Source organism: Catharus ustulatus, chromosome Z (assembly GCF_009819885.2).
Source record: "Catharus ustulatus isolate bCatUst1 chromosome Z, bCatUst1.pri.v2, whole genome shotgun sequence".
NCBI classification, from domain to species: domain Eukaryota; kingdom Metazoa; phylum Chordata; class Aves; order Passeriformes; family Turdidae; genus Catharus; species Catharus ustulatus.
The window spans coordinates 45,039,055-45,052,290 of record NC_046262.2 but is presented as its reverse complement, the minus strand read 5'-3'; the positions used below and the strand labels follow the sequence as shown (position 1 = coordinate 45,052,290).

At 42.7% G+C, this 13,236-nt stretch overlaps 1 protein-coding gene across 1 annotated transcript; it reads left to right on the top strand.

Moving 5' to 3' along the window:
* The first annotated feature begins 1,738 nt into the window (after nucleotides 1-1,738).
* MINAR2 (membrane integral NOTCH2 associated receptor 2) lies at nucleotides 1,739-12,858 on the top strand. The gene is made up of 3 exons (XM_033085988.1): nucleotides 1,739-1,922; nucleotides 11,629-11,874; nucleotides 12,678-12,858. Exons 1-3 carry the CDS (start codon nucleotides 1,758-1,760, stop codon nucleotides 12,855-12,857), a joined length of 591 nt encoding a protein of 196 aa, XP_032941879.1. The 5' UTR covers nucleotides 1,739-1,757; the 3' UTR covers nucleotide 12,858.
* The last annotated feature ends 378 nt before the right edge of the window (nucleotides 12,859-13,236 follow it).

Here is a 13,236-nt window from a genome sequence, read left to right as displayed (position 1 = left end):
GACGGAGTAAAAAAATGAACTAGAGAAAGTAGCCTGGTGTACACTGTCTCCCTAAACAGCATCTTGTTCTTTCCCTTTCCAAACAAAGTGATAGATCCTGGAACTGGGAGAAGTCTGACTTAGTAAGATGTCTCTTATGTTCTTATATCTAATGGATTAGTGTGGGTATGTAAACTCACACAGGCACACGCAACATCTTATGCTACAGTAACACAGAAAAGCGCTCTGTTTCAAGAGATGCTGTAAAGTCTGTGTTTAAGAAGTCATTGTTGAGTATACCCATGTATTTTAGAACACAAATTATTACTTCTCTCTGCACAGGGAAAAAGTGAAAACCACATGTCATGGTAAGTCCAAAACAGCATGGTAATTCCTAGGGTAGAGTGGAAAGGTGTATTATGTTTCAGGGCTTCATTAGACTGGGGAGACAGAGTTGTAAATGTAGCACGAGGTTCCCCAAAAGCATGCGCATCCACTCAGAAGCACAGTCACTACTGTCTCATTTGTGGCTGCTCCCAGACGCTTATTTGAGCATCTACTTAGAAGGTACCATATTAAGAATTTTAAACACACTGTAAAATAATCTCCAGTGATTACCTGCAAGGAAACATCATGAGATTTCTGAGTAAATAAGGGACTTAACTTATATGTATATCCAATTACTTATTTTTACTTTAGGCTTTAAAAAATGTTTTCCTGTTTTTATTTAGTTTCTGTATTTCAGCTATTTTCTGAGTGGTAAATAGATTGGTCTGATTCTGTGGTGTAAGTACAGAGCTAAATTTTTTGTGAGGCCCTAATTCTCAGTACAAATTTGATTCAAAAATGTTTTCTTGTATTTCAAGCACCAAACTCTCAAAAGCTTATCCCCTGTGGCAGTTTCATCAAAATGAAACGTATCCTAGAAAAACATACATATTTTAAGAAAAGATTAAAATAAGAATGAGGAGGCTACTTTTGCCAGTCCTACATAGAGGTCATAATGAGAAGGAGAATTTCAGTAGCTGAAAGTCAAAAGGACTTTAGTCCCATAAAAAAATGATGAAAATATCAAATCTCAAAATAGAATAATAAAAGTGATGGGACTGAGACCATACCGTTCAAGTCAGTAACAGCAAACTTTTCCACTCACTTGAATGGGAGCAGAATCAATTCCCTGAAAACTTCTGTTATCAATTACTTAAAACAATCTAATATTTCCTAGGGTCAAGAAGAATTTACTGTGAAAGAAATCCCTGACCCTAAAAGAAGTGCATGTCATAGCTGTTGTGGTAAATGGTACCAACCCACATAGCACAATGGAGTCTCTTGGTACTGCTGCAGAAAAAGAGGACTTGCTTTGACTGGAAGCTGCTTCTAATTTTCTCTGGGGAAAAAAATGTTACTTTGAAGTATTGTAGGCTTGACATTTTTGGCAGATAATTTGAGGAAGTGCTGGTATGCATTTAAGTGTCTTATGCATCTACTCACTGGTACTCAGTTAGTTTTAATGAGCACATATGTATCTATCAAAATAGACCTTGAACCTGAAAACTTAAGCCAGGCACTTACAGAAACTTGTCCTGTCTGCTCTGCCACTTCTAAACAATCTTTTATCATTGGTAGATGATATAAGTGAGCCTGATACCAAACAGGGGTCAGATACAGTTTCAGGAAACTGTCGTATCCTTCTTCATGTCATTAATAATAGAAAGAGCATGCACAGCCAGGAAGCAGAAGCTGGGGCTGTTTTCATTATTACTCTACAGCACAGAAACATGGACCTCTCCGTTTTGCCAAACAATAACCATCCTGATAAATTCCTGCAACTGGAGGTTAAATCTTTAGTGAAAAACTCTGCCTTTCTACCAGCCAACTGGGTGAAATTCCCAGAAGCAGCTTTACCTGGAGTGCAGCGATGGCACAACAGGATCTATTTACAGGTAAGGTTTAAAAGAGGCTGACTTTTTCCTTATTTTTCTACCTTGTTTTAAGGATCAGGAGAAAAATTACATGATGGTGACACATCAGCTCTAGTTTCAATTTTCTGCATCTCTAAATCGGCATCATCAATAATCCTGTAAATTTTCCCACGGACATCAGAGAGGATAAGGCTCCATGAGAAGAGTTATTCTCTTCAGGGGGGTCCATTGACTTTATTTCAGTGTATTAGGCTTTCTACTTCTCTTTGTAACATTTTCATTGCATTTTCTAGATAGTCTTCTGAAGTCAAATACACCTTAATTATACTAAAGGTGTGCATAGAATGTGCTCTCTGAAGATGTAAGAAAAGCCACAGATTTAAAACTGAAAGTGAAGTCATATCCTTTAAACTTGATGAAAAGACTCATTAGAGGGACATTTAAGATTCTTGCTACAAACATATATATATATCTACATATGTCTCCAAAACCTTCTTTTTATTTTCCCTTTTTCTTTTCCTCATTCAACTTTGGCCTTCCTGTTACACTGAAAGACAACTGTTGGAAGTGTGAAACATGCTGTCTGCATTAACCCAGGTTGTTATACAGAGGTAGCAGCAGTTTCTTGGTAAAAATGTGAGTGTGCACTGCCTAGCAGAGGCCCTGGAGCTGGCGGAGAAGTTTATGTCTGGATCAGCAGCGGTACAGCTGCATCAGCTCACACCCCTCTGGGCCCCATTGCTGCTCCACAGTGCTCCTTTCCTACTGCCCGGGGAGCCCCTCGCCTTTCCCCACCCCTAGCATCAGCAATAGCTCCGAGGTCTGGTTCTTGTCAAGGGATGGAGACATACATAAGAGGTTGGGGTGAGGGGCGCGATGGAGAAGGGTCTGCATTCTCCGGATCCTTAGGGTGGGGGTCGGATTCCCCAGGGGAATGAGGAGCAAGAGCCAAAAAAGCTTGAGCCTGGGGGAAGGGAGGAGAATGATGCTGAAAGCCTCCCACAGCTTCTTCCCGTTGCACTTCTCCCTTTTCAGACATTTCTCCGCATCAGCTCTCCAAACCCCTTTGCCCCCTCCCAGATTCCTTTCCAGCCCTTCCCCCGTGACACCCGCTCCCATGCTCCCCCCTTACTTTCCCCAGCTTCTTCCCTGCCTCAGACACCCTTCCCTGAGCCCCCTCCACCGCCTCCAGCGCTCCGTTCGTGTTGTATAATCTCGGCTGGCGGCTCCCCAAGGAGAGCTGGGCGGGGGACGCGCGGTCGCCCGCGGTGTCCTATGCGAACAGCCCTAACAAGGGACGGAGCCTCAAGGATCCCGAGCAGCAGGGTATGGTGCAATGCTGGCCTCACCCCCTTCCCCCACCTAAGCCCCTCTTTTGTGCAGGAGGGAGGCAGCCACACACAGAACCCGCTCCGCAGCAGGGATCCTTCTCCCCATTGTTGTCATTCAGGACGCGCTGTCACCGAGCCAGGGCTGCAGAGCTGCGGGAGGATTAAAAATGTGTAGAGAGCCCTGTGCTTTTTGACTTGTGCTCTGCTTTTTGCCACCAGCGAGAAGGTTTTCCTGGAACTCTGCGTCCCAGCCCCGGGACGGCTGTTTCAAACGAAATGTCTGTACTCACCATGCCTCCAAAAATGGAGTTCGCAAAGCGGTATAATTTATAAGTGTTAAACCTAGGACACAATCTATACTTTTAACTGTAGTCATTAGTGAATTCAAGCTGTCCAGATAAAATTCATTGTGCCATTCTCTCTCCCTTAGGAGCTTGCTTTCTTTTTTCCCCTTTTGCTGACAATCAAATAAAGGGAAAAGTACTGATGAGTTCCAGACATTAGAAGAAACTCGATGGCATAGTGGAGAACTAATGGTGCAGGAATACCGTATTTCACTTTAAGATGAGAGAGATAATGGGGTTAAGGGTTAGTTAATTCAGAAATGGAAAAAGGGGAGCAACAGGGGGAGGGAGAATTAATTTCAGAACATGTGTGCATGAGCTAAAGATTCCCAAAGTCATTAAACCTTGAGAGTAGCCCAGCTTTCTTCTTTAGAAGTTAATACTCTTGTAAGAAACCATTGCTACTGAGGGCTCCCTCTGCAAAGTGACTGCTCAGTGATGTTTGTGGTCTCTTCCAAACCTTTATTATGAGATCACTTAAATTCAAATGCACTGAAGTGCTTATGTGTTTTCTCCACCTATAAGTTTTAAAATCTGTTTCCATTATAAAAAGCTGCATAATGACAAAAAGCTGCTGGTGTTTCTCCTCACTTTTCTCTTTAGTATCAGGCAAACTAAACAGCTTCTCCACTTAACATGTGCTTTCATTGTCTACTTTGACTAAAACAAACTATAAAGCAGTCCAGGAATTTTGGCCCTTCCTTATGAAAAGCAGCGTAAAAAGCACAGACTTTCTCCTGCAAATGGATCACTGCTGAGCGCATTCTGATCACCCTGACAATTTCCAGTCCTACTGGTCTCTCTGCCACACAATATGTTTTAATGCCCAGCACACACCAGATGATTAATCCTCTATATCTGTTTCTCATGCATGTCTCCCCTGTAGTCAACCTGGTAGTTTTCTGCAATTCTGAGACTTCTCTTTCTTGTTTATATTTCCTTTTTTCCCCCCTATTTTTGGAAGACGGCAGAGAGCATTCAGTCTTAGCAGCATGCTACTTCTTGGCATGGTTTTTTTTGGCCTTACATATGAGTCAACGCCTGTGTCCTGTCTTTTCTTGTTTCTCAGTATACCAGGACAAGAGGGTTTTTTTAAATGTTTTTAAAAGTTAAGTGCGGGGTTAGAGTCACTGCTTTGTCCCCTGGCTCATACATGCATTACGTATTTCCACTCTCTCCCTTATTCTTCCCTAGACATCTGCAACTGGCCACAATAAGAGCCAGCTGTAAGGTTGGCAGGAACTCTGGTCTGAGACTGTACAGAAGTTTTTATATAATGCACTCAGAGTCCTGCAGAGCTGCATTACCAATGACGATAAAACACCTTTTTAAACTAAACAATTCATTACAAAAAGTAGTCCCAATGATGCACAATTAAAATAGTCCATATGAATATTCACTTTTCTCTAAATACCCCCATCACTTTGGCTGAAGTGTTTATAACCATCTACTGATCTCTTTCCTGTCCATGTCAGGTGACTTTTCAGTTTTGCAGCACCTGAGGCTGCCTTAATGTTTCTGACAAGGAACCCAGATCCTCTTCATTTCCTTCCTTAAGAAAATTTTCATTCCTAGAATCATAGAATCATAGAAGGGTTTGAGTTGGAAGGGAACTTACAGGTCATCTGGTTCCAACTCCACTTGAACAGGTGTCTTCAAAGCCCCAGTCATCCAGGCTTTAAGCACTGTCAGGGATGCGGCATTCATAACTTCTTTGGGCATCCTGTTCAAGTGTCTCCCCATCCTCACAGGGAAGAAGGCTATCTAAACCTACCCTCTTTCAGTTTAAAGCCATTTCTCTTGTCATATTTTTGTAAAAATTCTCTCTTCAGCTTTCTTGTCAGACATCTCTAGGCTGCTACATGATCTCCCTGTAGCCTTCTCTTCCCCAGGCTAAACAACCCCAGCTCACTCAAACTCTCTTCTTAAGAGAGGTGCTCCGACCCTCTGTTCATCTTTGCATCCTCCTCTGGACCTGCTCAGGCTTCCCAGGAATCCTTGACACAAGCTATCTGCCCTGTTCATATCTCCTTATGCACCTTTGGTTAATCCTTGCCTTCCCAATTGCTTTTCCATAGCATCTCCCATGAAATGCGATTGTTGAAAGAAGCTCTCAAGTGCTACTATTCTTTATAACACAAGAGATTTTCTTTTTTCCCCAAATGTCTAGCAATACCTATGCAATTGATATTCCTTCCATGGGGATTCTTGGCAACCCTAGCAAGTTCTTTGTCTGGCAGACCTTTTGTCTGCCTTCAAAATAGTTCTCTACATTATAAAAATGTCCTTATGGAGGGAGGTCCTCCACAATCTGTTACAAGGCTTTTGCACAACAAAGGGTTATAGTATTAGACAAACTACTGTCAAATAAAATTATCACCCTGCTAGTCACTTTCATTAGGATTGAGAAGGTTGTTATGAAACAAATCCTGTAGTATCTAATGACTTTCAGTTTCTGTAGGACTGCGTTGGTAAAAACTTCTATATATACCTGCCCATCAACAGCATTTCTTGCTTTCCCTGGGTATCAATACCAACATCAGGTGGAAGCTGGTGCTGGCCATGGGAACAGAGTAACTGGTTCTGTCTGAGGGGAAAGGAAAGGGAAGCCCTTCACGTTAGGGAGGCTTTTGACGCCATGGATGTTGAAATGAATGATGATGAAGTTGAATCTCTATGGGTAAGAATTAAGGACAAGGCCAGCAAGGCTGACATCCTACTGGGAGTTTGTCATCATCCACCCAGCTAGAGAGAAGAGGTGGAAAACTTATTCTACAAGCAGCTAGATAATGTGTCAGGATCATCAGCCCTCATTCTTGCAGGTGACTTCAACTTGCCAGCTATCTGCTGGGAACTTAATACAGCTGAAAAAAGACAGTCCAGGAAGTTTTTAGAGTGCATGGATGACAAATTTTTGACACAGCTGGTGGGTGAGCCCACCAGGGAAAGGACTGTTTAGATCTGCTGTTTGCAAATAGAGATGGGCTGGTGGGAGATGTGGTTGTTGGACGTCGCTTGGGGCACAGTGATCATGAAATTATAGGGTTATCGATACTTGGTGAAATGAGGAGAATATCAATAAGACCTTTACACTGGATTTCCAGAGGGCAGACTTGGGCCTCTTCAGGAGACTTATTCAGAGAGCTCCTTGGGAAGGAGCCCTTAGAAACAAAGGAGTTCAGGAAAGGTGGGCATGCTTCAAAACAGAGATCTTGAGGGTACAGGAAAAAACTCTCCCTGTGTGCCAAAAAACGAGTCAATGAGGCAAATGTCCAGCCTGGATGGGCAAGGAGGTTTTGGAGGAACTTAGGAATAAAAAGAGGATGTATCATCTTTGGAAGAAGGGTCAGGTCCCTCAAGAAGTATTTAAGGGAGCTACTAGAGCATGTAGGAAAAAAAAAATAGGGAGACCAAAACTCTGTTTGAACTAAAAATGATGACTTCTGTAAAAGATAATAAAAATGTTTTTACAAAAATGGTAGTGGTAAAAGGAGGGGTAAGTCCAGACTTTGCTCTTTATTGGATAAGGGAGGGAACTTAGTAACTGCAGATGAGGAGAAGGCAGAAGTGCTTAATGCCTTCTTTGCCTCACTCTTTAGTGTGAAGACGGCTTGTCCTCAGGACAACTCTCCTCCTGGGATGGTAGGTGGTGTCAGGGAGCAGAATGGTCCCCTTGTTATCCGGGAGGAGGCAGTCAGAGAACTGCTGAGCCACTTGAATGTTCATAAATCTTTGGGACCAGATGAGCTTGCAAAGCCACTCTCCATCATTTACCAGAAGTCCTGGCTCACTGGTGAGGTTCCAGATGACTGGAAGCTGGCCAATGCAACACCCATTCATAAAAAGGGTGGCAAGGTGGATCCTGGTAACTATAGGCCAGTTAACCTGACCTCAGTACCAGGTAAGATTATGGAGCAGTTTATACTGAATGCCATCACACCGCACTCAGAGGATGGCCAGGGTGTCAGGACCAACCAGCATGGATTTAAGAGGGGCAGGTCCTGCCTGACCTGATCTTTTATGACCAGGTGACCCCAGTGGTGGATGCAGGAAAGGCTGCGAATGTTGTGTACCTGGACTTCCGCAAGGCCTTTGACACTGTCTCCTACAGCATTCCTCGGAAAAGCTGGTAGCCCATGGCTTGGACAGGAGCACTCTGTTCTGGGTTAGGAACTGGTTGGATGGCCGAGCCCAGAGAGTGCTGGTAAATGGAGCTGCATCCAGCTGGGGATCAGTCACCAGTGGTGTCCCTCAGGGGTCTGTGCTGGGGCCTGTCCTGTTCAATATTTTTATTGATGATATGGATGAGGTTATTGAGTCCTTCATTAGTAAATTTGCAGAAAACACTTAGCTGGGAGCGAATGTCCATCTGTCAGAATGTAGGAGGGCTCTGCAGAGAGACCTGGAACAGTTGAATGGATAAGCAAAGTCCAATAAGATGAAGTTTGACAAGTCCAAGTGCCAAGTCCTGCATTTTGGCCACAATAACCCCCTGCAGTGCTACAGGCTGGGGACAGTGTGGCTGGGTAGTGCGCAGGCAGAAAGGGACCTGGGGGTGCAGGTCAGCAGCCGTCTGAACATGGGCCAGCAGTGTGCCCTGATGACCAAGAAGGCCAACGGCCCCTGGCCTGGATCAGGAACAGTGTTTCCAGTAGGAGTAGGGAGGTCATTCTTCCCCTCTACTCAGCGCTGGTGAGGCCACACCTTGAGTACTGTGTCCAGTTCTGGGCCCTCAGTTTAGGAAGGACGTTGAGATGCTCGAGCACATCCAGAGGAGGCAACGAGGCTGGGGAGAGGCTTGGGACACAAACCCTGTGAGGAACGGCTGAGGGAGCTGGGGTTGTGCAGCCTGGAAAAAAGGAGACTCAGGGGTGACCTTATCACTCTCTACAACCCCCTTGAAAGGAGGCTGTGGTCAGGGGGGGGGTGGTCTCTTTCTCCAGGCAGAATGAGTGGACAGTCTTAAGTTGCATCAAGGGAAAATTTTGGGTATTAGGAAAAAGTTTTTCAGAGAAAGAGTGATGAAGTACTGGAATGGTCTGCCCAGGGATGTGGTGGAGTCACCATCCCTGGATGTGTTTAAAAAAAGACTGGATATGGCATTCGGTTGAAGTTGGCCCAGTTGAGGTGTTAGGGCATGATCTTGAAGGTCTCTTCCAACCTAGTCATTCTGTGAATTCTGTGAATAACTGCTTCTCTGACTGTCCCTGGTTCGCTACTTCCATTCAGCAAATAATAACATAAATTGCCTTTGATTTGTTCTGTTCCACCCTCATTCACACTGTCTTCTTATATTCAGTGTGTAGAGTATGAATTCTATAATGGATATTGATACCTAAGTTTGCAATACTATTTCTCTGAACATTTGCTGCATGAGTCAGAGTCTGTGACAAAGGTTGGGGTGTGTTTTGAATCTTAAAAGAAAATGTAAAAAAGTAGCTTTTTCAGAAATTCGTATTAGCAAGCATATTTTTTAATCTAATTTATGTTTGTCTGCTTCCAGAAATGCATATGTTTAATGCAATATTGGTCGTATTTCTTTGTATGATTTCTTGAACCTAAAACTTTTGGGGTTTGCAGGTGATTCCAGCTTCTGTCCTTCCTTTTCCATAACTAGTCTGTAGGACATACCTACAATCAGGCGTCTGCTGTACTCAAGTACATTCTTCCAATTAGTTTGTCATTTCAATGTCTGCTCTCTATAATTTCTGCAAACTATATCCTATCCCAAATTCCAGTCCAGTTCTCATGGTAAAACCCAGTTACCCTGCCCAGTCTATTCTCTCTACATCTGCTCCAAGCCACCACACTCTTCTCATGCCCATGAAAGGAAAGGTACTTCAGACAGTAGGGGAAAAAAGTTTTGCCACAAAGCACTGTTTTTATGAACAAGTTTTTGCATCATGCCGTCTATTCCAAGTTTTAGAGAATTTTATCTAAAACAGCTTTAAAAATGACTGTCAAGTCACATTCTTTTCACAACATTTTAGCCTAGGGAGACCAATCATCCCCTGGTGAGACAGTTTACGTTCTTCAACAAAATGTTCTCCAAGTTCAACTATTTACCAAGCCTGAGGGAAGAGTCATTAAGGTCAATGACAAATCTTAAATAAGAAATATTAAATAAATAAAATAAAATGCAGTCAGAAAGAAAAGGCAGTTAAAAACACCAGCTCAGCTGAAATGTGGCCAGTACAGCCCAGAGGGCTTCAGTGCCAACTGCAACTGCAGTGCAGGGAGTAATATTATCAGGGGATATGTGAAAACTTAGGAACGACATGTGGAACATATGAACTAACAGAAAGATGGGGGGTCACTGAGGATCCACCCGCCTACTAATGGCAATTATTTATGGGAAACATGCTTAGTCACTTCTGCAGGATTTAGTGGTAGGAGTGCCAGCATGATGCTTCCTCCTAGAGTTTCTTAGACAAAGTCTGTTGTTTTCTCTTCTCCACCTTCACATTCTGAAGGAAATCAGTCCTTATGCTTTCTTCTACACTTGCCTGCCTCAGGCCAATGTATAGGAGTTTATGCATGCACATGGACACTGCAGCCATGAAGTAGGTGATGGCACACAGCAGCTGACTTCCACTGAAAGCAGATACACCAGCCCACAAAGTGGGCAGAAAATTACTCAAGCAGAAGAAACCAACAGTTGGCTATCACCTTAGGGACCTTCACGGACTTGCTGAGGTATTGAAGCAGTTCCCAAAGCCAGTAAGCAGGAGGTCAGATACCCTGAGATCCCACTAGAAAGATGGAAGGAGAAGCATGACATGCCTCTATTCCTTTTGCAACTGAAGTCTATCCAGCCTGTGGTAACTTAACCTCTGGAGATCTCAGTAAAAATGAAAAATTCAGGGAAAGTCATCCTTACATGGAAGCAAGTTTCTAAGGTCCCAACTTCTTCATTGGCTGTTTATAATGTGCACTTCACCTTATGTGCATCTTGCAGCAGGTGCTGCCCACACCTGTGTGATTTCTGAGGGCAGGAGAGAGATGGGGATTGCCCCCTCCCAACATACCTGACACAGGACCACTGGGTCCGGCCAAGGCTCCCCCTTGGCCTAACATAAAGATCCTAAGGACAAAAGTACTTACGAGGAGCGAAGAATTTGCTCTGGGTTGGTTCTAGAGATGGGAGAGGTGTTAGTGTAAGACAAAGGCTCTGCAAAAAGCAGATCTGTTAGATAGTTGACATACTGTGGTACCACAGATCACTGACAGGTTAATTGAAAGTCTTGGGGACAGAAGGTTGTGACAAATAATGAATAGCTTGGGCTAGGGAGTCTGATTGCATTCCTCCATGTGATTACAGGTTGAAAAGTATTGTAACTACTATTCTACAGAACCTTAAAGGGATCCTTACTGCTGTTCTAAGAGGCAGCTTGTGATTTCCCAAAAATATGGTCCCACTAGGGCTGTTCTCCTTCTTCCTCCCTTGACACCCATATGTTCTAAAACGTCTTATTTAACAGCTTTTATTATTGGGAGACTGCTCAGGTATTTACCTGTGAATTCTGATAGTGCCCTCATTGACTGAAGAGCCTCTTCCACATCTTGACGTGGGTCTAGCAGTCAGAGTGTGAACGAGCTGTGATTCACACCCCTGCTATCAGAGATGCATTTCCAGCTGAAGCTGCCTTTTACACACCGTTGCCCCTGTGATGATTCTGCTTCGTCCTTGCATCTTTGCTTCTGCATCACAGTCCATGACTTTTGCCAGAATTACAATGTTCTACTGCAGTTCTCCATAGCAGTGTTTCACTAAAGGAAAGGCTTTCTTCCAGAAGGCATTATAATGTCAGTTCACATTTGCAAAAGAACTTAATGTTCAGATTGTACCCACCTGCTTTCCTCGGAAGGAAGAAATCTGTCCAAAGTGAGTGGTCAGGCTCCCTCACTGTAGAAGTTTGCCAGAAGGAGAAAAATGGTTGAATGTGTAGTTTAAACATGATCCTGTTGCATTACAAGTGATAATTCTGGAAGGGGACCTATTGTAGGTAATGCAAATGAAATCCAGGTTCTGATCTAACTTGTGTTTTACAGAGAGAAAAGAGAGCTGTCACTGAGCTGCCAGGTTTAGACTTGAACAGGGTCAGTCAAGAAGAAATAGACAAATCCCTGGGGAAACACATTACTCCCACCACCCTGAAATCCACAATCAAGAGCAACCCATTGTACAGTGATATCCATGTGGATGATGACTGGGAGGAGAAGAAAAAGACCCCTTCCTGGACTGTGCAAGACTATGACAGACAGTCACTGCACTCTAACTTGGCCAGCCACATCAAGGTAATTGTCTGTTGTGCTGAGTGTGAGCAAGTGAATTGCGGTGAGCTGTGTAGTGCACGCATAAACCACTGTGCAGCCCTCTTGGATTTTTAGGTAGGATTACAGAAATAAATATGGAGGTATTTTCTGGTACAAACATGACACAAACCTGAGTCTTATCAGTAAAGAAGTCTACATATCAGGCGAGATACCAGGAATTTAAATTTTACAGTGCATGACCTCTGATGAGAGAAAGTCTTAAACCACAACACTGTACAATTCAGCTTCCCTGAGTTGTAGGGAGGAGTTACAAATGTGGCACTTAAATACCTTAATAACTGATCATAGCAAAATCCTGTTATCAAATTACATATATTTTTCTCAGCCTCACACTATAAAGGATCCCACCTCCTTGTGAGTTGGCACAAATTACTTTTAGGATTACTTTGTTTGGGTTTTGTTTGTGTTTTTTTTTTTTCCCTGGTGTTCCATTCTTTGAAAAGGGAGTCAGTGCTGTGTTTATACAATGTCTTCTCTTCTTGAGAAGACAACATGGTTTATTCTGGGTTTTTAAACACATTTCAGTGGCTGGTGTCCTAATTTTGATTCCTGGATGAAAAGTGTGGTTTTAATTTTCCCCAGTGGAACATTTGCAGCATCTGGAAAGTAGCACAACCTACATTCAAGTGAAAGTGCCTTGCATACGTGTTGTGATGTCTTAAATTCATTAATCAGTATCTGATGATAGCCAAAATACTTCTGGGTATATTCTAATGACTTTGTGTGTAAAAGAAACCGATTTCATTTTCTGATTTTTCTTCTAGGAAAATCCTAATGATCTACAGTTCTGGATGGGGGATATTTATACTCCTGGTTATGATACCTTGTTAAAAAAGAAGGAGAGAGAAAAAAAGCATTCAAAATATTGCCGAATCACTCTGCTCATGGTACTAGCCATTTGCATCCTAATTACTGTAATAATACTTAGTGTTTTACTTACTTAATATAGCCAAATGATGATGGATTTTTTTTCAATAAATATTTTTATTAAAGTATTCCCTTCTTTGGTTTTATTTGAATTCCATTGTTTTGGTCACAAACGCAATTTATTTGGTATCACTTCTTCAAAACATTCCTGTGTAAGACAAGGAATTTACCCTGAAAAAAAACAAATATTCTGAGCATGGCTGAATGTCTCCTGACAGGTATAATTTAAAAAGAAAACTGTACTCTATATTTTTTAGTGCCTTCTTTGGACTAGTGATTTAAGTCAGTATGTGTGGTAAGTTACATATAGTGCATATAGAGTACCAGCTGACTATTTGTTCTAATAAAGACCTACCATCCTCTTTGTCTTTTTATGATGCTATTTTTAGAATTTAG

What these genes read in the sequence shown, in the direction of transcription:
- MINAR2 (XM_033085988.1), top strand. Translation starts at nt 1,758, where the DNA reads ATGGACCTCTCCGTTTTGCCAAACAATAACCATCCTGATAAATTCCTG. An exon ending in ACAACAGGATCTATTTACAG is followed by an intron (nt 1,923 to 11,628) that starts GTAAGGTTTAAA and finishes TGTGTTTTACAG; the next exon opens with AGAGAAAAGAGAGCTGTCAC. An exon ending in ACTTGGCCAGCCACATCAAG is followed by an intron (nt 11,875 to 12,677) that starts GTAATTGTCTGT and finishes TTTTTCTTCTAG; the next exon opens with GAAAATCCTAATGATCTACA.